Source organism: Stigmatopora argus, chromosome 18 (assembly GCF_051989625.1).
Source record: "Stigmatopora argus isolate UIUO_Sarg chromosome 18, RoL_Sarg_1.0, whole genome shotgun sequence".
Taxonomy (NCBI): domain Eukaryota; kingdom Metazoa; phylum Chordata; class Actinopteri; order Syngnathiformes; family Syngnathidae; genus Stigmatopora; species Stigmatopora argus.
The window spans coordinates 11,421,958-11,447,657 of NC_135404.1; the positions used below are offsets into that span (position 1 = coordinate 11,421,958).

A 25,700-nucleotide genomic window follows, 5' to 3' on the forward strand; every position below is an offset into this window, starting at 1 on the left:
TTGGGTTGCTATTTCAAGATTACCGTCATAACACCTACATATACAATTCAATTTGGTACAATGCATCATTTTCTTTGCTTTTTGCTGTTCCTTCATGAGATTTTTTGCACTTTACAGTGCGGTTTGGGGCAGTTCCGCTTTTGACCGAGCCAAAGTGATGCAGCACAGATGGCGAGATGTCTGACAAGTCTAGGTAAGGAATCACGTCGCCTTTGAGTCCTAAAGTCGGAGAAAAACCTGCAAAAAAGAAGGCTGTCTGCTTGTAAATTGCTCTGTTCAGTGTCAGGGCTGCTGATGCGTGAATCGATTAGGGCAGCAGGCAACAGGATGTTGACAGTGTACACACGGCGTCTTGCGCACTCACCCATCTTCGGAAGAAACACGCTACTGTGTACTGTAGACAGACACTGTATTTGGAGACAGAGATCTCGCTTTAAGGTCAGGGGAAGTGGAACTTTTGTTCGCCAGGAATTCAAAAAATGGGCCAAATGATCATAGATAAATAAGTTCTATCCAGATTTTTTTCAATGCATATGCATTCATTGAACTAGTTTTCCCTTTAAATTTTTCTGACATACTATATAACATAAGTCTGATCTATTTTTGAACAAATGCATATTTTAAATACTAATTGTTTTTAGAATTTGTTGAAAAGGCTTTTGTCTTTTCCTCCTAAAAATCTTTTTTTTTACTCTTATGGCATTTCCTATGGTTTCTTTGCGTAATTGGCATTAAGGGATTATAAGGGTGTCCATGGGAATCATTCCCCCCCGCCCCATAAAGGCTGCTGGGCCTCCCAAAAATTTCTAATCCCTGTTTTAGAGCTAATTTGCTCAATGTCCTTTTTTTTGATAGCGTTTTCCACCATGGTTGGGCATCTTATTGACTGCTTGTGTTGCATTTATGGTGCGAGGCTTTCCAAATAAAGTTGGTGGCCTATACGTAGTCCGACCAAAAGTGGAGTGGCCCCGTGCACCTTGACGCGAGCTCTCTTGTGACTCGTGGCCTGGAATCGGCCATTCATTAAAGCCTTAATCCCTTTTCAGGGAACTTTAGAGTTCATGGAAACAGCTCCAGTTTCTTGGCTTTCTCCAAAATAAAAGGCGAATAACAACATAGGCTAACTTTATCCATAAATCCCGGAAAACTCTGTTAGTGTAGGTTAACTTCACAGATGAGGGGTCTTATATCTGGTCAAACATTAATTATATTTGATATTTGTTATACCTTTAAATCACCATGGTGATACAGTACTGTATCGATTCGGACATAAATAGAAAAGTCACGATTGGATTTAATTCAATATTACTGTATTTATATGTTTAAGATAGATTCACCACAAGCAATAATAAAATAGAAAGCGATTTTGTAGTTTTTGGTCATACATTTGAAGGAAAAAACATTCTTTAAAAAAAAATAAAACATTTATAATCAATCGACATTTTGCGTTTTGATCGATTCGATTGGATCGTTACACAACAAATGAATGTTGTTGTTGATTTAGGTCAATTTGTCATTAAGTAACACTGCACCGACGCCATTTTTTGCCTCCCCATACCAATTCCCGTCGTTTTTTTTTTAAGATTAGTAATAGCATCTACAGTATGAGGCATGTCAGATGAAGATGCTACGACATCAAAAAATTACCAATCATTTTTTTTGCAACAGGAAAAAACAAGTATTTGCACAATGACAAAGAATTTAAAAAAAAACATTAGATCCACCAACATTTGTATTCATTAATCTCAGTCGCAATACAATTTGTGAATTATTAGTCAATGTGGAAGGGAGTGAGAGAGCGAGAGCGGGAGGAGGGGAGAGTGAGAGAATGAGAGAGAGAGAGAGAGAGAGAGAGAGAGAGAGAGAGAGAGAGAGAGAGAGAGAGAGAGAGAGAGAGTGTGCGCTCACCTTCCCAATGTGTATGCGAGAGAGCAGGTCTTGCGCGGGGAGGTCCCTGCTGCTGTGTGTCTACCTGTTGAATCCAGTACTACTTTTCGTCTACAGACTCGGAAAATGTCTCCTGGGATCCTTTTCCACGCGCGCTGCCTGCTTCTTCTGCTGCTTCTCGCACATGCAACACCGGGTTGCCGTGGATTTAACGTGGACCAACGCTTCCCTGTGATCAAAGAGGGCAAAACCAAAGGCAGCTTCTTTGGATTGTCCGTGGCCATGCATGAACAGACGGAGGGCTCCAGGAAGTACCTGTAAGTTCTTCTCTTTTTTTTTTCCTCCCCCTTTCTACTTTTCTGGTGTGGAACCAATGGATACCTGTTTTGAGCCAATGGGGGGATTTAGGGTATTTCTTTTTCTTGGAGTGGTGGACTGGGTAGACAATAAAATCTATATTTTAGGTTGAGACCTTGCAGGTGGAAGGGTCACCTGGAGAGTAAAAATGGGTTCTTCTCAAACTCGGGTCCCAAGACTCCTTAGCTACAGGTGGAAAGCTGCAAGTAATTTCATTATTGGTCTGCATAGACCTCCAAATTTTAAACTGATGGGGTGGGAGGCACTTCTAATGGATTGAAAGTCACTATCAATTAGTTGAGAACATTTTTTTTATGCCACAAAATGAGAAAAAGTCTACCTAGCACTCGTCTCAACTCACTTCAACATAGTTCTTTCTTTCAGTTCCTTCCACAAGATGGTGATAAAGCACTACTTAGATATGTTAGACTTCATTTTCAGCAACAAAAGTTGTATTTTTTTAAATTGACTTGATAAATAGTGACTTTTTCCCTTTATTCTTTGAATACAGTATCAAATCACATCTTTGCAAGGGTTTTAAAACACATTTTTACTTCGTGGCAGGCTTTGTAATATTGGGAAATGTCTCATTGTTGTCAAAAAAAATCAATATCATAAACTCCTTAAATTGCAGATCTATTTTTATGCACCATTTTGAATAGTGCTCTTCATTTTTCTACGCTAAGCAACAAATACTCTGACAAAGCAGACGAAATGCTGTATAATTTCCTTGTCATTTCCAGAGAATCTGGTTCTCTCAATAATGTGTATTTATGTAAATAGAGAGACCATTCTTTGAAATCCATTTTACGCCATCAGACTTTTGCATCAATCCAACTCACGGCAGAGGAAAAAATTGAGCGTGAATGCATTGTTTGTGCAGCTGCGGGCAAAACAGCTGGGCCGGGAGAGAATTATTTAGCCAGAGGCATGTTGTGGAGTGTCAATATGTGTTGGTTTGCGCGATTAGCTCTTTGCGCCTATTCAGCCATTCTGGAGACCAGAGACACAAGACCCGTAACCTGTCCTACTTTCTGTCCACCTTAGTTTGCACTCTGGCATCTCGCCCAGACAAAAGTGGCTTTGTGTTTTGTAATCAAGCCGTTTATTGGTGGCTTGACAATGCAAACGGAGTTGTGCGTTAAATGATCTTGGCTGCCGTATTTACAACTGTCAAGTTCCACCACAAAGTTGTAGGTCGTGTTTCATTCCTCTGCTAGATTGCAGATCTGTTTGTTTTTTAATGAAACATATTCTTCTGTTTCCAAAATATGCACTTTATTGTGGAACTGTGTGGTATATAGCTATGTTTTTTTGCACTAGATGAATGTAAGGCTTTGCTCAGATTCCATCTTGAATGGATCCGACTGGAATATTTTGGCCTTTTCTGATTTGATTGAAATTCTGAAAGAAGCCAAGTCTCGAATCCGTGCTATGGTGAAGCCAAGAACAACTTGATGCTCTTTGTCTCAATGTCAAAAGGTTCCAAATGAACCTTTTCCTTAACTTTTTGTGTTGATTTTCATCTGTTTTTTCTCCAATGGACAGATAGCACTTTCAAAAGTGTCTTGGGCCTGAGCTCTTTTCTTCCTCCACAGTTTTAGTCCAAATGAATGATGGCATTGTTTATTCAATGTCAGACCCCCCTCAGCCCCCTACACATTTAGCTAATTACAGCAAAGTCCACATCCACGAACACACACTGCGTGCACACCCAGTTGTTATCTGTGCGTCTCGCTTCCACTTTGTGGAGTCGAGCGTGACCAAAAGTGGCAATCCGGCACAACTTCCTTTGCAGCTCCACATCTCAGTGGGACATTAGTATCAGTATCGGTGTAATCTCCGTAAAGAAGGACAGACAAAGCTATGCATTAGCGCGAGAAGAATGGAGAGCAGTGTCCAGATGACGTGAGATCGATTGGCCATCTTGGCCAAGTCCCATCGGAGATTCAGTCGTCCTCAGCGGATTGACATTCAAGAAGTCAACCACATGCTTCTAGCTCCGTGGAGGGTCTACTGCTTTTCAATTTAACCTTAGCTTGTTCAATAGGAAGCTAAAAATGCAATGAAGAACAACTCAGCCGCAGGTTACCGATTTCTTCTGAGTTTATGCAATTCCAGAGTAATCGAAAAAGCACAATACGGGACCGGTGGAAAGTTCCATTCCGTACTGTCCTAGGATGTTTACTACCCCAATCGCCTATTTAGCTTCTTTCAGAAAGCTTTTTTTCTGTTCTCTATTGTAGCCAGGAGGAGGGACTGGGCAGTCAGCTGGCCACCTATTGGCTCTTCCAGTCCCCTGACCTTACGGTATGTGTGGAATGTATTAGCCTTCTGCGCACAGTCACAACCTGCCAGCTTTCAGGTTGAGACAAGACAGCAGTCAGGCTGGTGATCAATTGGGAAACAATTCCAAAATGTTGAATCTCTTTGATTTTCCCAGCACACCATTCATTTTATCGTCAAGACTCAAAGTAGGCTAAGATTACATTCCTCTGACACACAAATAAGGAATCCAAATTGAAGTTCCTAGAGTTTTTAGGTCTGTCTGACTTTAGCGGCCCCGAGCTATGAAAGTCCGCCGTTTAATTAGATGGTCCCGCACCCCTTTTTTCTACTGTGAGAACAGATTAGGCGATCAGTTTTACAACCTCATGCAGACTCTAGTTCAATAATTCAGGTCAAAACATTTACACTTGGGTTAAATGGCGGCTAATGCTTTGGTTTGATGGATATGATCAGTCTCGTGTGTTAGGCTGTCTGATAAATATCCGCCGTCATGCTCTGTGAAACAGTCAGATAGCAATCTATTTTGGTTTATTGCACCCTCATTCGTGATCCGCATGACACGGACATAATAGGAAACGGAAATGATGGGTTAGCCGGCTCCTAGTTGACAAGCTGTTGCAAATGAAAGTCTGTCCGTGGTGATGATTCGTGCTATTTACCGTGTTTGACTTGTTTGGTGCACTTTGTGTTTCAACCGAATGAATGACAGCCTATAATAACACACTGAAATGGATCCCAGCAGGATGTTGCGCCTCCATTGAGAAGATTTTCTCTGGCAGGGCTTTCATTCCCCCTACTTGTCGTGTTGACTACTGTAAAAGATCCTTTTCCTTGCGCCGGTGTTAGTTAGCCGGCCTCCGGGTGGATGAGGGGTCACCTGTCTCTGGAAGAGATATTCGCTTCAATACGAGTGTTTTTCATCTCTGACACGGAAACCAGTGTCGTCTTACACTCAGTGTGTCTGTGGACTTGTAGTATTTGAGCATACGTGTGCATGCAATGTTTGTTGCTTTATACATAGCATGTTTAAAAGAATGTTTCCATATTATATGATCATTTGTGCCCAATTATGAGTATGTTTGCATTTGGAGAATAGGACATCCTTTAATATTTGCCAATGGGAGACCAAACAAACAAAGACAGCTTGTCAGACAAGGTTTTGCGAGCTGCTAATGAAAAGCTAGTTAGTTCAGCATCGCGGGAAGACGTGCCATCTTTTATCAGCGCAGGTACTAAGTGAGTTTGTTCTCTTGTTACTGTTTCACCAGTGGCAGATGGTGGTCTGCAAACAGGATGTTTGGCCAGCTGAGATGTACGTAGCATGACTCGTGTGTGAGAGATTGGAAACCAGATGCTAAACTGTTCATTGGAGATTTCAGCGACCTTTTAATTTCTCGCAGACCAAGTAACATCCCGCTCGGCCTTAATTCCAAAGGGTTTATACAGAATAATGTCTAAAATGTCTCATACTTGTTGACCTTTTTGACCTGCTAATTTGTGCTTCTTCGGTCATTCATTTTAGCTTTTCAAACTGTATTTGCTCTCCGATTGCTCCAAATTGGATCAAATGAATTTCACAGCTAATAATTAGTCTGTGTTTCATTCACAAAGAATCTTTGCAGATTGCTGCATCACTGTGTGTTCTGCGGTGACTCTTGTGCAATTCATGGTTTCATGGCGAGTCATGTTTGTTCCGAATAGTCAGATAGCATTGTGAGTATTTAACCTCTACTGTCGCTTCAAACGGTTTCCCGACTCCAATTTACCGTGACAATTCACCATTAAGCCGGGGTGCGGAATGGTTACAGACACAAGCGCTAAGATGATGACCTCAACCATGTTGGCCACACCATGTAAAAAAAAAAAACGGAGGGCAGATTTCGACATGTCCCGTATGCTCAGTCGGAATGCCGAGGTTCAGTGCCCACTCGCTATCCCTCCCATTGGGCCCTTGTCAGCGGCTTTATGAGAAGGTGATGAACTAGCGAGGAGAACAGAGGTGAACACGCATTGTTGGAATCGGCACATAGCAGGATATGAGTTGGATTTGTCACGGTTGACTCAGAGTTTCTAGCCAAAGAAGGCATAATTGAAGGGAAGAATTGTGCAAGTCACGCAGGAGTATTTGTTATATTTTTGTGGGGCAGCTTTTTAATTGATCAGAAATTAAATACAAACATTGTATGTTTAAGTAATAGTAACATATAGAACACTAGGCAAATTAGGCATCTGTTAATGTAACATATCAACTGTTTTTTTGGATAACTGTAGCCTAAAAAACACATGACATAAGTGGCGAGCCCAAGCCAAACTATGAAAAATATGAAAATATGGTTTGCGTATTTATGATTGTGCACAATAATGGCACGTGGCTTGGATCAGATGAAGTAGTGTCATTTTTTTGGAAGTTAACTGGATAGGGTGAGTTGACAAAAACTGGCTTAATACACCATGGCATAAACCACATATCAAATTTGGATATGTATCTGTGCATCTTCTTACTCACTAACCTTGATTCTCTGATTCTCCACATATAATAACTATGTAAAATGTAGACAAAGTGTCATGGAATCTTATTTATCACATGCTGCTGTCACCACTTGAGGCCCTTTGCAGCCATCTTGGCTCCTGTTGGTTGTCAGCACTCGGGGCAGATGATTGATTTGGGGCTGATAATGTCCATCTGGTGGCAGTGACAAGATAATCGGATCATTATTTATATATACGTTGAATGAATATTAGTGCAGTAACCTTAATTTGAAAGCTCCGAAATTTGACACACTCAATAAGAATGGCCAAATGTGATTAACAGATTGTTGCCAATAGATTGACGATAAGAATTCAGGTGGCAGAGAAAGTCTTGTGGGTGGTTTTATTTATTTTTTAAAAGCGTTTCACTTGCTTGGTGTATTTTTTCTCCTCTCCACACTTGATTTAACAGGTCAGCCACAACAAACAGGTTTGTCCACACCTTTGGCCCACAAGTGCAGATAATAAATCTGTTGCCGACAGTCAATGGTGTGTTGCGGCACACGGCATCGGGACGTAATCCTTCCACTTCAAAGGTCACCGTGTTGAAAGGTGCCGATGTAGGGCGTGAATAGACACGCACCAGCAAAAAAATTAGCTCTTCCAACATGTTGCCGCCCAGACTTGCTAAATGTCCACCTCTGACTAACTCATTTCTTTCTCTAACACTGTCTTATTGCACATTTTCAACCATCCCACAAGAAATGTAATGACACCCCTTATCCGGGTAAATCACTGACTGTCACTTACTGAGGAATCTAAAATGAAAAAAATCAGATTGGAGATCACATGCTTTACCATGTTTCACTGATATTTTTTTTTTTTTTTTGCATGATGGCGTATTTGTCACGCTGTTATCGTCTTTATGTATTATCACATTTAATCTTGTAATCTGCGGGTGTGTGTGTGTGTGCAGGCTTTTAGTGGGAGCGCCCAAAGAGAAAGCCACATTGCTGACGAATGTCAATGAAACAGGCGCTGTCTACTCCTGCCCCATTTCCACAGAAGTCTCGGATTGTTCCAGAATGGACCTCATCACCTCCAGTGAGTAAGAAACAGTCACCAAGTATTTGTACAGTAAACAAAGTAAACACAGTAAATACAGTAAATAATGTCATAATTTGACAGCGAGCGAACCCGGCGACCAAACGTCCGTTCGACCAAACGTCCGGGGACCAAACGTCTTTCGACGAAACGTCCGGTCACGAAAACAAACTGGCGATAATGTTGTTTTTAAAGTGGACTGAGAAAGGGAATGTACTAAAATGATAAACTATATAGACTGAAAGATGGAGAAAGAAAGAAAATGCTGCCGTGCTGTAAATCAGGCAGTTAAAAAACTTCCTTTGCTTGAAGAAAGGTGGTCAATTTATCGGGACAGAGATCAATTAACTCATCGTTGGATGGCTACCAGCCCTCCAAACTCAAATGGAGTGGATGTCTGGCATCATTATGAGATAATGAAGCGGCTTTGTCTATTATCGAGGCTAGTGAACGTCTGCATTTTTGTGCTTTGGTGTCAAGGCGTGATTCACTTGGCCTTCATCTTATCTCAAATTTGGCCTTTAAGAAATGTATTATTGACAAAGCCCTTACAGTAGTGACTCCAATGGTTGTATTCACAGCAAACCCGACAGAAATGGTGGAGGGCATGTGGCTGGGGGTGACCGTGGCCAGCCAGAGAGTACAGTCAGCTGGACGCGTCATGGTGAGTCAACGCGCGGTGTTTCACCACCGTGGCCTCGGACGACTCAATTCCTAAAAAAAATCTTCTTTTCTGACGTGCAGGCATGCGGCCACCGCTACGTCAAGGTGGTCCGAAGCGGCACCGACGAGCAGCGACGGATGATAGGAAAGTGTTACGTGAGGAGCAACGACCTGACCTACGACCCGAATGATTTCTGGCAGACGGATAGCTACGAGGTGTGCAACCCCACTTTGGACATGGAGGAAGAGGGAATGTGCAACATGGGAATCTCTGGCGGCATGACGGAGAATGAGACGTACATGGGCAGCCCGGGTAGCTTCAGTTGGCAAGGTGGGCATCGGGATTAACCTGGATTATTTGTCTGTACAAAGCGCTTGATTTTTTTTCCTTTTGTCCTCTAGGGAACGTACACATTATATGGAGGAATCCTGATCCTGCCAATTCATGGGACTCCAGAAACCAAAACATTGGATCGTTGAAAAAGCAATATAAACTCTACTATATGGGTAAGTTTTAGCATTAGCTTTGAATTACCACCCATCGGACTAAAAATTCAATTTCTATCCCCAAATTTGTGTCCTACAGGTTATTCCGTTCTTGAAGAAAAGCATCTTCTGAGCCATGACCTCTACACGGTGGTGACGGGCTCGCCGAGATATGAGTCCAAGGGTGCCGTGGTCCTCGGGGTGAAGGCCGACGACAACATCCAGACGGAACTCATCATCCCCGGGGAACAAGTGGGCTCGTATTATGGAAGCAGTCTGGCTGTGACCGACCTCAACAATGACAAGTAAGTCTGCTCACAGAAATGAGCATGCCTTCTCCTATACATAACACAAGGGGGGCAAAAAAAAAAAAACCTTCCAAATTGGAAGTACAGCAGTTCATCTTTAGATATAAGAACATATTGATACCACTGGGGACCGAACCCACGACCTTCAGCGTGTGATAACTTCACACGCACGGAAGTTCTTTGCTTTACTGAAAACTATGGCTAAATAAAATCACAAACACATAAACAGACAACTATTTATTCATCCAATGCTTTGTTGATATTACTGCAAAAAAAATGCCAAATTATCACGGCGCATATTACTTGGTAAATTCTCGGTTGGGCCGGATTCAAAAAACAGACCGAGTTATTTTCGCCTGCTTTGGTCCACATCACGTGTCAAAGTGGCGGCGCGGGGGCCAAATCTGGCTCGCCGCATCATTTTGTGTGGCCCAGGAAAGTAAATCATGAGTGCCGACGTTCTGTTTTAGGATCAAATTAAAATGAAGAGTATAGATGTATATTACATTTCTTGATTTCCCCCCTTTTAAATCAATAATTGTAATTTTTTAATATTTTTTTCTGTTTTTTTACTATAAAAACGGAATATTCAGGGATTTTAATCCAGTTTTTTTAATCTATTTATTAAAAAAAATCTAAATATATCTAAAATGGTCCGGCCCAGATGCAATCGAGTTGACGTTAACGCGAACCAACCCGAGTCTGACACCTCTGGTCTACATCATAAAAAATGATGGGGTTGACCAAGGATGACCTCGCCGCTTGTTATATTTTGGAGATTGAAAGCGGCTCAACGCGTGAGCGCCTTGAGCTGTCGTGTTGTGCGGAATGTTCACTCCAGTATATCAAAGCAGAGTCCAAAAGCTGTCAGCAACCCGTTCAAGGTGTTTGCTATGATATCAGAGCCAAATCGCCTCCTGCCTCTCCCTTTAATGCATGATTGACATTTTATGGAATCTGACGCTCGAAGAATCATTGCCGTGAAAGAGTACCTTGATTTGTTGCTCTTTTTTTTCAACGGCATATCATTTCCTTTTCTTTGCAGTTGGAACGACTTAATTGTGGGAGCCCCGTTTTACTTTGACCGCATGAAAGATGAGGGAGGAGCGGTTTATATCTACATGAACGAGAACGGATCCTTCCAGAAGACTCCTAGCGTGGTCCTCAAGGGTCCCGCGTCGTCAGCGTTCGGTAACGCGGTGGCTGCCATCGGTGACGTCAACCAGGACGGATTCCAAGGCAAGCACAAACACACACAATGTACTTAGTGTCAAGTATGCGTTCTAGTTCTTAACTGTATGTGCTCAAAACCCTCAAAACACACGTTTAATATGTGATTGTAGATTGGATCATTTCAAGTCATTTAAGTAACACTTTTTTTTGGACATTGCTCAGTGAATGCACATTTTAAATATCACCACTGGTTCCTAATGTAGAGTATTTTGTATAATAATACCATTTTTGGTCATTTTTTTTGGTAATTTATAAATGAATAGATTTTTCTTTTAAATCCACACTAGTAGAACTTTTTTTCCACACCATTTAACTCATTGCATGTCGTTGATGCCGTTACGCGTCCAATTGATTTAAACCGAGAAGCCTCATGTTACACAGTGCTAAGTTGCCATCTACTGGGCTTAGACTGTTATTGAGTTTTTCTCCTCTGTAGACTTTGCAGTCGGCGCTCCATTTCATGGCACGGGGAAGGTCTACATATGGATGGGAAGTAAAGAAGGAATCTCAGAGGAGCCCAGCCAGGTAGGCCATGTCCAAATGTGACACTCTTGAAGCTCTTCTTCCCCGTTGACCTCCTTTTTGTCTCTCGGCTGCCCTCATCAGGTGATAGAGGGCAAGTCGGTGGACGACGGAGGATTCCAAACCTTTGGCTACTCTATCAACGGCGGCATGGACATGGATGACAACAGCTATCCGGACATTTTAGTCGGCTCCCTTGACGACCGCATCGCCTTGCTCAGGTAAAGAAGGACTCGGAAATTTCAGCAAGTTGGCCTAGTGCACTCAAAGCCGGAGAGTAATTGAGCCAAAATGTCCGTCTTCGTTCATGACAGGAGTCGGCCGGTCGTCCACTTATCCCGGAAGTTTAACGTGACGCCAGATATCGTGGATCCAAATCAGTGCCAAGGGAATACGCCATGGTGAGTGCTGAAAATGGCTGATGTATTTTGTGGTGTTTGCCGTTTAATTGGGTAATTTTTCCTTCCCCAGCATTACGGCCACTATCTGCATGTCGTTTAATCTAAGCAACGGCAACAAAAACTTCAAGAAAAATATCAGTAAGTCAGTCCTCCCTCGTCAAATGGTTGTTTATGGATCTCCCAATCGCAAAAGCACACAGGGATTTTCCTTCTCGCAACAGCGGTGAAATACACGGTGGAGGCCGACATTGAGAGGAGAAGGAGCGCCCGGGTTCGTTTCCAGGACAACAACGACGACACGTACACGGGCATGCTGAGCCTGCCGGATTTCAAAACTCACTGTCATCGTCTCAACTTGAATGTTGTGGTAGGTTCCTAAAAAAAAAAAGGAAAAAAAAGATGCAGGATTCAACAACACCACTGTTTAAAGGACATTGTCTTCGTCCTGGAAAATCTGACTAATACAAGATTTATGACTGTGGTTGAAGGTTCCTTTAAGAGACAAACTGGAGCCTGTGGTCTTCTCCGTCAACATGTCTCTGGATGAACCAAAAGCCAAAGCAAAACGCTCCATTCAGAACTTGGACTCGTTCCCCGTTCTCAGTCAGAATCGGAAACTCACCAAACGAGCCGAGGTGAGTGCGTACCGTTAGCATCCCACTGTTGTTATTGTACCTGTACGTTAGGGATGTCCAAACTTTTTAAGGGCTAATAAACAACTTAGGATACTTACACTTTTTTTGTTAAATATCAATAAGGTAAAAAAAACAAATGCAAAAAAAAGATTGGATTTTAAAAATCATTTTAAGTATTAATTCATCTGTTAGGGATGTCCAAACTTTTTAAGGGCTAATAAACAACTTAAAATACTTACACTTTTTTGTTTAATATCAATTAGGTAAAAAACAGATTGGATTTTAAAAATGATTTTAAGTATTAATTCATCTGTTAGGGATGTCCAAACTTTTTAAGGGCTAATAAACAACTTAAAATACTTACACTTTTTTGTTTAATTTCAATTAGGTAAAAAAAAATACAAAAAAAGATTTCATTTGAAAAAACTAAGTATTAATTCATCTATTGGAAAAATTCTACACCGTTTGTGGTCAGGTTTTGACCCCTCCACTAATCGAGAGGTGTTGATTAAGTGACAAACTGAGAAGTGCAATGCAGGCTGAACTTTAGCTTCTTGTGCGGACTGTATTCAATAACGTTTTCATCATCTGCTGCGGGCCAACCAAAACCTGTTTCCTTCCATATGATCATGTCGATACCGCTTTTCCCCCCACCAGATCCACTTTCAGAAAGAGTGTGGCTTGGACAACAAGTGCACCAGCAACCTGCAGGTGACGGCGCATTTTGCGGATGATCAGGAAAAACCTTTCCCCAGGTGTGTGGAGGCAAAAAACAAATAAGGATATTGATGATACGGTTTGAAAAATGAATTGTGCTTTTCTGTGCTCAGAATGGACAAAGCCCAAATTCTGCAATTCAACAGCAACATAAAAATAATCAGACTGATCGTGGAGGTGACCAACTTTCCTACCAGAGGGAAGCTGGCTGAAGACGCCCACCAGGCCATGCTCAACGTCTCCATCCCTGAGGCGCTCCAATACTCTGGCGTCAGGTCTCCGGTACGTTCAACAGGGGGCAGCAGAACTTAACACAATATTTGTTGTCTTAAATTGTCTTAATCCTAACATGCATAAAGAATCAATACAAAACTGTCTTAGTTGAGGATGATGAACATTAAAATTGGTATATTTGTTTTTAAACTGTCGTTTAGGAACATGATGTTGAATGCCGTTATGAAGGCACCGTCCTTTGTGAATTGGGAAATCCCCTGAAAGGCAAAGAAAAGGTACATTATTTCAATTTTTATATTTCCTAATCATTTATTTTGAATCACATGAAAATAAATGTAATGATGAATGTTGTTGTTGGGTTTTTTTGGCGTTAGGTGTCACTTGACTTGAGGTTGGAGACGTCGGGTATCGATTTGTACACGCAGAAAATCCAGTCTGAGCTGCTTCTGTCCACGTAAGGCTTTGAATATGGATCTAATGATATGATTTCATTGGAAATAATTTAACACTTTCAAGGATATTGGTCACTAAAGTTCACAGTGTGTGGTGTAGGAGTTAGAAAAAGAGTTAACTGGACAACCTAGAAGTGAATTTAGAATTATCTGTATTTTTTATTACTTTGGCTTTTTAAAAATTGAGTTGTTTTTTTAAACACTATTTAATCTTTTTTTTCCTCAAAATGGATCAATTCATTTCATTCATCAGTTCTTTAATTGTAGTTAAAATAATTTTATGGTGTCAACATATTGTCCCAAGTGGCCCCTGGGACACAAAATTGTGACCCCTGACCTATATATGAATGTAACGAAAATATTTAGGCAGAAATGACATGTGAATTTGTGCATCAAATAGTTCATGCTGTGCTGTTTTGATTTTTTTCCCTCAGTCTCAGTGAGCAAAGTGACCTGTTGCCTGTGCCTATAACCCTGTTCATCGAGAACACCATTATCCCAACTCTCTCCATGTGAGTATCCATTATTTACAGGTACAACCACACACACACAAAAATGTCGCATCTCATTTTTTTACCCTCACTTTTCAGGGAAAATGCGCTCATTGAGACCAAATTCAGCGGCACGATCATGGGCGAGTCGGCCATGGTGAACAGTAGCGACGTCGGCAGCCCGCTCGACTTCACCTTCCACGTGAGTCATTCCTACCACTTAAGCGTACGTCCTCATCGCTTAATATTATTTTTGGGAAAAGCAATCGCGGCTTGCGGTGCCGTCGTACGCAGGGGCGGATGCTATAAAAACCATCGGCGGCTGTGAGGTCACAGGAATTTTCCTCCTCCCGTCGCTAGGTCAACATGGAGGGCCCGCCCTTGGGGGATTTGGGGACCCTGGCCGTGGAGTTGGAGTGGCCTTTTGAGGTGGCTAACGGGAAGTGGCTTCTGTACCTGACTCAGATCGTCGTTCAGGCTGAGTCTGAGAGCCAATGTCGACCGTCTGGAGATGTTGTCAACCCGCTCAATTTAACCGTGAGTGTCCTTTTGGCCTTGATTTCACAAACAGTATCTGCATTAATTCATTTTCTGGGATGCTGGAGCCTAAACTGAGCTCACTAAAAATGTATTTGAAATATTTTTGAAAGAATGGAACATCATTACTATTGATTAGCGCATATGAAAAATCCAGAAGGTTTAATTAATCCATTAAAAAAGAATTTGAAAAACTGATTCATTATTCAGTCCATCCCAGTTCATGGATTTTCATTGTCTCAGACAATGGCAGCCAATGAGTTAAAATAATGGCCGCAGTGTGACCGAATCGTGGTTTTCAGTACTATGCTTTTAAAGCCCCCCAAAAAAGACGGTGTCAGACCTGCCACATTTGAACCTCCTTGGCTCCTAAAATCCAAAATAGAAGTCAAAAAGCTATTCTGAGAGTGTGTTGTCGCCATCCAACCCAGTCATTAGGCCTCTGATGTCAGCGTCTGCTTTGCTTCCTTCCCCACGTTCCCGTCGCAGCTGTCTGAGAGCGGATCGAAACGCGCGAAAAGGCAAATCGAAGCGGAACACGCCGACGATCCGAATCCACGGCAGACCAAGCTCACCTTGCTCACGCCGCGAAAAGAAACACACCAGTTGGTGAGCGCACGAGCCAGCTTTCTTTATCAGTGCAGCGTTTTTAATGTTTTTGTTTTTTTGTTCCCCTTTGCAGGAATGCTCCAAGGACACAGCACGATGCCTAACCTTTACGTGCCCTTTATTGAACATGAGCAACTCCGCCAAGATTCATGTCCGCGCCCGTTTATGGAACAGCACCATGCTTGAGGTGCTTTCATCAAGATTAATGATATTTGATATTTGCACAACAGCAGTACATTTGAAAAAGCTGTGATGCATTTTTTTTACATTTATACAGATAGCAAGGCTCTCTTTATAAGAAGAGCATTTCAGTTTGGATGTCTGTGTATGTTTTGGTTCTGCAAATACTTGAAGTATTTTTTCATTTTTATTGCGTTTGCCTTTACAGGACTTTGCCAATGCTTTGTGGATCAAAATTGTAGGTCAAGCCACATTGAAACTCATAACAGACCAACCGGGCCTTAGATTGGAAAGCCAGTCCACCATGGTAACACTTTGATTTAGGATTGCGTTGACGGCTGTAGACGTCCAATCCATTTTGAATGGGACGAACCAAACCCAATGTTCATTCGACCCTTGCCGGTCAAAATGGGTTGGATGTCTACTGATGTTAAAGGTTTTATTTTTTTGGTATCCTCGTACTTATGGTAATCTCCATTTTGATTCAGTTTACAGTGCACATCGAACCAGTGGAACGAGTCGAGACGCCTTATGAACTTCCGTTGTGGATCATCATTTCTGCCATCGTGGCGGGAGTTTTACTTCTTGGAATCATCATTCTAATACTCTGGAAGGTGAGGCAACATTTAAATGAATTTTCACACACTGAACTACAGATTTAAATGTGGTCTTTCTCGGATGCAAATTGTCACAACACAAACCCCAGTTGCCACAACACGAATGCAAATAGTCACAACCAATGTTCCCTCTAAGCTGCGCACGTGCGCAATTGCGCACTACTCTCGTCTTCTCTGCGCACAGCAAATCATATGGAGCGCACAAAATAAAATCCCAATTTTTTAAAATTTTAATTATTTGTTTTTTTTAGCTCTGAGGCCGATGCACAAACCACTCATCCGCCGGGCCGCCCATTCATAGATATTAATCATTACATTTTATTATTACTAAATCATTTATGTGTAGTAGACATTCACCTGCTTTTGGCAGGTGTGATACTGGTGTGTGCCCATAGCAAGCAATGATGATGTTGCTCACACCAGTACTCAGTGTGCTCAGGGAGGTTGTCTTTCTGCCCAGACAAACAAACAAATAGAGGGAAGATTGGTCACAACACGAAGATAATTTGCCACAATAGGAACGCAAATTGGCTAAAGCATGAATACGTATAGCCGCAATTGCGTTCGTGTTGTTGGTAATTGGGGTTTGCGTTGTGACTAGTTGCATTGGTGTCGTAGCAAAGCGTTTTGGACGATGCAGTTTGCTTGACACTTTTGGGCCACCGTTTTTGTCAACCTCCCAAATGTTTCCTGGACGCTCACACTGACCTCCTCCTCCACCTCCATGCAGTGTGGCTTCTTCCAGAGAGCCAGCAGGAGGGAAATGTACGAGGCCAAAGCCCAGAAGGCTGAGATGAAGATCCAGCCCTCTGAGACAGAGAGGCTCACTGAGGACTACTAAGACACGCTATGGGTACACAAGCGTGCACATCAGTGGGGCTTTTGGGTAACAACGACACCCCTCCAAATGAACCGACTTCATACCTGTCAACCTCTGCCGATAACTGCCCTTATAAATGATTATGATTCCCCTTACAAACTCCCCAAAAACCTTACAAACACCGTACGACTACAAGTCGTACGGTGTTTGTAAGGTTTTTGGGGGGTTTGTAAGGGGAATCATAATCATTTATAAGGGCAGTTATCGGCAGAGGTTGACAGGTATGCGACTTTTGTGAACTCTTACTAATGATGGTGGAGGCTCTTTCTTTCCGACCTAACATTCTCTTGCTTACTTTCCAGCAGGCTGGCGCTTAAACTGCTTATTATGGCGTGAAGGTTGAGAGGATTTCTGTCATGCGCGCAAAACTCGGACTTCAATTCTGACTGTTGTAGAATCCAAATTTGTAGTAAATTTTTGCATAACAATAACTTAAACTGACAAAAATTTGTGCCGATTAACAACCATACAATTAGGCCGATCCCTGATATTTTTTTTAGGTTTAAATGTGATATTTTTTAGGTTTAAATTGACATGAGCACATAACGTAGAGTTGTTTTGTGACTCATTGCTTTTTTTGTTACCTTCCCCAGGATGAACCTCCAAACGTCACCCGTTGATGAAACCAAAACAAAACAATAATTACAGCTAATTATAAGCGAATAAACTAGCATGCTATAGTTTTTCTTCTGGTGGCGGATATGAGTCATCGCTTCAATACGCTGTCATGTAGATGAACCATTTTGTTTATTTGAAATCAATGTAAGCTCTCAGCCTTCACGCATTTTGTCTGGGAAGCAAAAGCTTCTTGTTTGTGCTCTCCTTCCACGTCGTCTTCAGGCTGCACTGAAAGCGTACCCCCAAAGCCCCCCAATCCCATCCCACCCCGCTCTTTCCTTCCAACTCTGTTTCTCCAAAGAGTCTAAATCTCCTAAATGTCGTCTTCAAGTCGCCATTAAATCTGAGCTTTAAGTCTCTAATGTCAGCTCTTTTCTTCCCAGCTCGGATTCTTCAAGCGATCCCTCTACTACCGGATAATGCCAAAGCACCGCGGGGTGAAAATTCGCAAGGCCGATCGCTATCGGTTCAACGAGGGATTTGAGCCAGAGGAGCCACACAAAAAGTATTGGATCACCAACTGGACAGAGATGCAGCATTTTTACTACTGAGGCCTTCATTTTACGCCACTCAGTCACTGGCTGACACGAGGACAAAGAAAAAAAATCTAACTGTGGATAATAATATTTTTTTCTTCTTTTTTTTTCATTGATTTCTTAGTGCAATACGATGAACATTTGCATCAGAGAGATGTTAATTGACGAGTATTCTCTCACTGCAGTCTTGTAAATATTGACGCGTTCCCTTTTTTGATTTTCAGAATTTGGTATGAAAGCTTTATTGGGTTTTATTGCTTTATGTTGCCATTTTTTTTTTAACCCCAATCCTCCTTATATTTTCTTTGATTGTAAATACAGCGTTGCCTTGACCTACTAGCTTAACGTTATTAAAAAAAAAAATCAACTCGTTAGCCATCAACACCTGGCGACAGATAATGTATTGTTTGTACGCATCTATTCTTTATCCTCAGCCAAGAACGACTCCTTTCTGCGTCAAATGGAGTTATTATAGTATTTGTGAGACTTAATTTTTGCGTCGATAAATGTGTCATAGTGCCCCTACTGGCCATGCCACACACAAAATATTTCAAATACAATATCGTGCACTGATTTTTGACAAAAAAAAAATGTTTAGCGTCTTAAACTCATCTCAAGGCACCACTGTATCTGTCAATGCTCTGAGTAAGCAATGACCTTTTAATCCCTGGTTCTTTTTTTTAAGTAAGCATTCTCATGCACTGACTTGATCTGACGAACATGAATTTAATTCCATTGTTTTGTTCTTTTTTAGGGACAGCAGAAACTTGCCTTCTCACTTGACTGGGGGTGTTTTCAATTGTGAGGCCCCGACTTGATGACTATTTATTACAGTCTTGTACAAACACAGGAGGAGATTTGTTTAAGAGAATCTAACGCAGGGAGTTACAACACTGGACTCAATGATGCTTCATGTTGTGATCAAATAAGGCAATGTGTAGCTTAGTTGGAAATGTTATTGACCTTTTGAATGAATGGGCACCGACATCCTGCTCTTTAAAAATCAAGTCACAAAAGCAATGCTGTTGTGCTCATTTAGTGGAAGTCATTTATTGTCTGTGCTATTTGGGATACCGGCAAAGGATTTCGGGGACTCAAAAAGACATTTTATGGTTTCTGACGGGACTAAATGTTGCCTTGCTGCTTTAGCTCAGATTACCTGAGAGCTGCCTGCCAGGTATTCTGCTGTGACAAACCTTACAGAGGCTTCTTTGACTCCTCGGGATGGAGGCGGAAGGGCCAAAATGCACAAACTCTGCCCTGCTGATTTTTATACTGTACAGTTTTAATGTGATTTGATCGTTCATGACGTCTGTCAAATGAATGACTGCCTGAAAATGCTTCATGTCAGTTTTTTTTTAAATTGTAGAAACAGGAGGGAAAAAAAATCAACAATGTTTACACAAACAATTACTACACCATTCCTTCCTACGTGTGAACATATTACAAATAAATTACAAAATTGCAATTTTTACATTATACAACAAGATGGAATGGGTAAGGAGACAACAGTATAGTAAGGCTTTTTTCTTAAAAAACGACATAGTATAGTAAGGCTTTTTTGTTAAAAAACAACATAGTATACTAAGGCTTTTTTTCTCAAAAAACGACATAGTATAGTAAGGCTTTTTTTTTTCTTTAAAAATGACATAATATAGTAAGGCTTTTTTCTTAAAAAACAACATAGTATAGTAAGGCTTTTTTTCTTAAAAAACGACATAGTATTGTAAGGATTTTTTTCTTAAAAAATGACCATGTATAGTAAGGCTCATCCCATTTCATCTCATTTTCTGGACTGCTTTATCTTCATTAGGGTCGCAGGAGGTGTTGGTGTCTCAGCTGACTTCGGGCCAGAGGCGGGGGACACCCTATTGCAGATATAGTAAGGCCTTTTTTCTTAAAAAACGACCATGTATAGTAAGGCTTTTTTCTTAAAAAATGACATAGTATAGTGAGGCTTTTTTCTTTAAAAAAATGACCATGTATAATGTGATTTAATCGTTAATGACGTCTGTCAAATGAATGACTGCCTGAAAATGCTTCATGTCAGTTTTTTTTAATTGTAGAAACAGGAAAAAAAAACATCAATGTTTACACAAACAAAACCTTTACACAATTCCTTCCTATGTGTGAACATATTACAAATAAATTACAATTTTTTTTTTACATTATACAACAAGATGGAATGGGTGAGGAGACCGATAGAAAGAGTGTAAAAGCAAATGGGATCAGATTGAATGTACAGGATGACAAGAGACTGTTCTTCTATTCACAGGGTTAAAGCGGCTTGTTCCTGTGCGAGCTGCACTTGGCAGTTAATGTTTTTCCCTCAACTCCATTGACAGCAATGACCTTTTGGACCTTTTGGACTTCCTGTATCTGTAGGCCATGAAGATGATGGTGACCATCAGGACCAAGCCTATGACCAGTAAGATCCACTGGCCCGCAACGGCGCCTGCTCTGGCCACACTCATTCCCAGGAAGTCCACCGTGTCGGTCTTGAACTCAGAGTCGCCTGCTGGAAATGCAAGAAAATGTAAGTAACATTACGGACATCAAATAGTAAGTCTTTTTTCTTAAAAAATGACATTGTATAGTAAGGCTTTTTTCTTAAATAAACGACATAGTATAGTAAGGCTTTTTTTCTTAAAAAATGACATAGTATAGTAAGGCTTTTTTTCTTAAAAAAAACGACCTAGTATAGTAAGGCATTTTTTCTTAAAAAATGACATAGTACAGTAAGGCTTTTTTTCTTAAAAAACGACATAGTATAGTAAGGCCTTTTTTCGTAAAAAAACGGCATAGTATAGTAAGGCTTTTTTTCTTAAAAAATGACATAGTATAGTAAGGCTTTTTTTCGTAAAAAACAACGTAGTATAGTAAGGCTTTTTTCTTTAAAAAACTGCATAGTATAGTAAGGCTTTTTTTCTCGTAAAAAACGACATAGTATAGTAAGGCTTTTTTTCGTAAAAAACAACGTAGTATAGTAAGGCTTTTTTCTTTAAAAAACTCCATAGTATAGTAAGGCTTTTTTTCTCGTAAAAAACTACATAGTATAGTAAGGCTTTTTTTCGTAAAAAATGACATGGTATAGTAAGGCTTTTTTTCGTAAAAACGACATAGTATAGTAAGGCTTTTCCCCCCGTAAAAAACGACATAGTATAGTAAGGCTTTTTTCTTTAAAAAACGACATAGTATAGTAAGGCTTTTTTTTCGTAAAAAACGACATAGTACAGTAAGTCTATTTTTCGTAAAAAACAACATAGTATAGGAAGGCTTTTTTCTTAAAAAACGACATAGTATAGTAAGGCTTTTTTCTTAAAAAAAACGACATAGTATAGTAAGGCTTTTTTTCTTAAAAAACGACATAGTATAGTAAGGCTTTTTTTTTTAAAAACGACATAGTATAGTAAGGCTTTTTTCTTAAAAAAACGACATAGTATAGTAAGGCATTTTTCTTAAAAAAACGACAGTATAGTAAGGCTTTTTTTTCGTAAAAAACGACATAGTATAGTAAGGCTTTTTTTTCGTAAAAAACGACATAGTATAGTAAGGCTTTTTTTCTTAAAAACGACATAGTATAGTAAGGCTTTTTTTTTCGTAAAAAACGACATAGTATAGTAAGGCTTTTTTTCGTAAAAATTGACATAGTATAGTAAGGCTTTTCCCCCCGTAAAAAACGACATAGTATAGTAAGGCTTCTTTCTTTAAAAAACGACTTAGTATAGTAAGGCTTTTTTCTTTAAAAAATGACATAGTATAGTAAGGCTTTTTTCCGTAAAAAACGACATAGTATAGTAAGGCTTTTTTTCTTAAAAAACGACATAGTATAGTAAGGCTTTTTTTTCGTGAAAACGACATAGTATAGTAAGGCTTTATTTTCGTAAAAAACGACATAGTATAGTAAGGGTATTTTTTTTCTTCGTAAAAAACGACATAGTATAGTAAGGCTTTTCTATGTAAAAAACGACATAGTATAGTAAGGCTTTTTTTTCATAAAAAACGACATAGTATAGTAAGGCTTTTTTTTCTTAAAAAACGACATAGTATAGTAAGGCTTTTTTTTCGTTAAAACGACATAGTATAGTAAGGCTTTTTTCGTAAAAAACGACATAGTATAGTAAGGCTTTATTTTCGTAAAAACGACATAGTATAGTAAGGGTTTTTTTTCCTCGTAAAAAACGACATAGTATAGTGAGGCTTTTTTCGTAAAAAATGACATAGTATAGTAAGGCTTTTTTCTTTAAAAAATGACATAGTATAGTAAGGCTTTTTTCCGTAAAAAACGACATAGTATAGTAAGGCTTTTTTTCTTAAAAAACGACATAGTATAGTAAGGCTTTTTTTTCGTGAAAACGACATAGTATAGTAAGGCTTTATTTTCGTAAAAAACGACATAGTATAGTAAGGTTTTTTTTTTTCTTCGTAAAAAACGACATAGTATAGTAAGGCTTTTCTATGTAAAAAACGACATAGTATAGTAAGGCTTTTTTTTCATAAAAAACGACATAGTATAGTAAGGCTTTTTTTTCGTTAAAACGACATAGTATAGTAAGGCTTTTTTCGTAAAAACGACATAGTATAGTAAGGGTTTTTTTTTCCTCGTAAAAAAACGACATAGTATAGTAAGGCTTTTTTTGTAAAAAACGACATAGTATAGTAAGGCTTTTCTTCGTAAAAAACGACATAGTATAGTAAGGCTTTTTATCTTAAAAAAACGACATAGTATAGTAAGGCTTTTTTTTCGTAAAAAAACGACATAGTATAGTAAGGCTTTATTTTCGTAAAAAACGACATAGTATAGTAAGGCTTTTCTATGTAAAAAACGACATAGTATAGTAAGGCTTTTTTTTTCGTAAAAAACGACATAGTATAGTAAGGCTTTTTTTCGTAAAAAACGACATAGTATAGTAAGGCTTTTTTTCGTAAAAATTGACATAGTATAGTAAGGCTTTTTTTCATAAAAAAACGACATAGTATAGTAAGGCTTTTTTTCTTAAAAAACGACATAGTATAGTAACGCTTTATTTTCGTAAAAAACGACATAGTATAGTAAGGCTTTATTTTCGTAAAAACGACATAGTATAGTAAGGGTTTTTTTTTCTTCGTAAAAAACGACATAGTATAGTAAGGCTTTTTTTCTTAAAAAACGACATAGTATAGTAAGGCTTTTTTTTTCTCGTAAAAAACGACATAGTATAGTAAGGCTTTTTTTCGTAAAAATTGACATAGTATAGTAAGGCTTTTCCCCCCGTAAAAAACGACATAGTATAGTAAGGCTTTTTTCTTTAAAAAACGACTTAGTATAGTAAGGCTTTTTTCTTTAAAAAATGACATAGTATAGTAAGGCTTTTTTCCGTAAAAAACGACATAGTATAGTAAGGCTTTTTTTTCTTAAAAAACGACATAGTATAGTAAGGCTTTTTTTTCTTAAAAAACGACATAGTATAGTAAGGCTTTTTTTCGTTAAAACGACATAGTATAGTAAGGCTTTTTTCGTAAAAAACGACATAGTATAGTAAGGCTTTATTTTCGTAAAAAACGACATAGTATAGTAAGGCTATATTTTCGTAAAAACGACATAGTATAGTAAGGGTTTTTTTTCCTCGTAAAAACGACATAGTATAGTAAGGCTTTTTTCGTAAAAAACGACATAGTATAGTAAGGCTTTTCTTCGTAAAAAACGACATAGTATAGTAAGGCTTTTTATCTTAAAAAAACGACATAGTATAGTAAGGCTTTTTTTTCGTAAAAAACGACATAGTATAGTAAGGCTTTATTTTCGTAAAAAACGACATAGTATAGTAAGGGTTTTTTTTTCTTCGTAAAAAACAACATAGTATAGTAAGGCTTTTCTATGTAAAAAACGACATAGTATAGTAAGGCTTTTCTATGTAAAAACGACATAGTATAGTAAGGCTTTTTTTTCGTAAAAAACGACATAGTATAGTAAGGCTTTTTTTTCGTAAAAAACGACATAGTATAGTAAGGCTTTTCTATGTAAAAAACGACATAGTATAGTAAGGCTTTTTTTTCATAAAAAACGACATAGTATAGTAAGGCTTTTTTTTCTTAAAAAACGACATAGTATAGTAAGGCTTTTTTTTCGTTAAAACGACATAGTATAGTAAGGCTTTTTTCGTAAAAAACGACATAGTATAGTAAGGCTTTATTTTCGTAAAAACGACATAGTATAGTAAGGGTTTTTTTTCCTCGTAAAAAACGACATAGTATAGTGAGGCTTTTTTCGTAAAAAATGACATAGTATAGTAAGGCTTTTTTCTTTAAAAAATGACATAGTATAGTAAGGCTTTTTTCCGTAAAAAACGACATAGTATAGTAAGGCTTTTTTTCTTAAAAAACGACATAGTATAGTAAGGCTTTTTTTTCGTGAAAACGACATAGTATAGTAAGGCTTTATTTTCGTAAAAAACGACATAGTATAGTAAGGGTTTTTTTTTTCTTCGTAAAAAACGACATAGTATAGTAAGGCTTTTCTATGTAAAAAACGACATAGTATAGTAAGGCTTTTTTTTCATAAAAAACGACATAGTATAGTAAGGCTTTTTTTTCGTTAAAACGACATAGTATAGTAAGGCTTTTTTCGTAAAAACGACATAGTATAGTAAGGGTTTTTTTTTCCTCGTAAAAAACGACATAGTATAGTAAGGCTTTTTTTGTAAAAAACGACATAGTATAGTAAGGCTTTTCTTCGTAAAAAACGACATAGTATAGTAAGGCTTTTTATCTTAAAAAAACGACATAGTATAGTAAGGCTTTTTTTTCGTAAAAAAACGACATAGTATAGTAAGGCTTTATTTTCGTAAAAAACGACATAGTATAGTAAGGCTTTTCTATGTAAAAAACGACATAGTATAGTAAGGCTTTTTTTTTCGTAAAAAACGACATAGTATAGTAAGGCTTTTTTTCGTAAAAAACGACATAGTATAGTAAGGCTTTTTTTCGTAAAAATTGACATAGTATAGTAAGGCTTTTTTTCATAAAAAAACGACATAGTATAGTAAGGCTTTTTTTCTTAAAAAACGACATAGTATAGTAACGCTTTATTTTCGTAAAAAACGACATAGTATAGTAAGGCTTTATTTTCGTAAAAACGACATAGTATAGTAAGGGGTTTTTTTTCTTCGTAAAAAACGACATAGTATAGTAAGGCTTTTTTTCTTAAAAAACGACATAGTATAGTAAGGCTTTTTTTTCTCGTAAAAAACGACATAGTATAGTAAGGCTTTTTTTCGTAAAAATTGACATAGTATAGTAAGGCTTTTCCCCCCGTAAAAAACGACATAGTATAGTAAGGCTTTTTTCTTTAAAAAACGACTTAGTATAGTAAGGCTTTTTTCTTTAAAAAATGACATAGTATAGTAAGGCTTTTTTCCGTAAAAAACGACATAGTATAGTAAGGCTTTTTTTTCTTAAAAAACGACATAGTATAGTAAGGCTTTTTTTTCTTAAAA

General features: G+C 38.8%; 2 protein-coding genes across 7 annotated transcripts in view; one reads left to right on the forward strand and one right to left on the reverse strand.

Annotated features, from left to right (window-relative positions):
* Window positions 1–125: 125 nt before the first annotated feature.
* itga3b (integrin, alpha 3b) lies at window positions 126–19,563 on the forward strand. 3 transcript variants are annotated; one of them, XM_077626760.1, is made up of 27 exons: window positions 126–193; window positions 2,005–2,204; window positions 7,979–8,106; window positions 8,688–8,770; window positions 8,851–9,100; window positions 9,172–9,276; window positions 9,356–9,560; window positions 10,609–10,802; window positions 11,233–11,321; window positions 11,403–11,539; window positions 11,633–11,719; window positions 11,790–11,857; window positions 11,941–12,086; window positions 12,208–12,354; window positions 13,012–13,109; window positions 13,185–13,353; window positions 13,506–13,580; window positions 13,680–13,759; window positions 14,192–14,269; window positions 14,348–14,450; window positions 14,609–14,785; window positions 15,275–15,394; window positions 15,468–15,581; window positions 15,783–15,881; window positions 16,063–16,188; window positions 16,922–17,077; window positions 18,073–19,563. In XM_077626760.1, exons 2-26 carry the CDS (start codon window positions 2,014–2,016, stop codon window positions 17,030–17,032), a joined length of 3,180 nt encoding a protein of 1,059 aa, XP_077482886.1. In that variant the 5' UTR covers window positions 126–193; window positions 2,005–2,013; the 3' UTR covers window positions 17,033–17,077; window positions 18,073–19,563. The 3 variants fall into 3 exon arrangements, with proteins under 3 accessions (XP_077482886.1, XP_077482885.1, XP_077482887.1); XM_077626759.1 differs by lacking the exon at window positions 126–193 and having other exon boundaries at window positions 1,937–2,204; XM_077626761.1 differs by lacking the exon at window positions 126–193 and having other exon boundaries at window positions 1,937–2,204; window positions 16,922–17,044.
* Window positions 19,564–20,262: 699 nt separating this feature from the next.
* ace (angiotensin I converting enzyme (peptidyl-dipeptidase A) 1) overlaps window positions 20,263–25,700 on the reverse strand; it is a 35,922-nt gene continuing 30,484 nt past the window's right edge. For all 4 annotated transcript variants that reach the window (XM_077626754.1, XM_077626756.1, XM_077626755.1 and 1 more), the window contains one exon: window positions 20,263–20,743. In XM_077626754.1, the coding sequence (XP_077482880.1) occupies window positions 20,541–20,743 (203 nt within the window). In that variant the 3' untranslated portion in view covers window positions 20,263–20,540. The remainder of the gene's footprint in view (window positions 20,744–25,700) is intronic.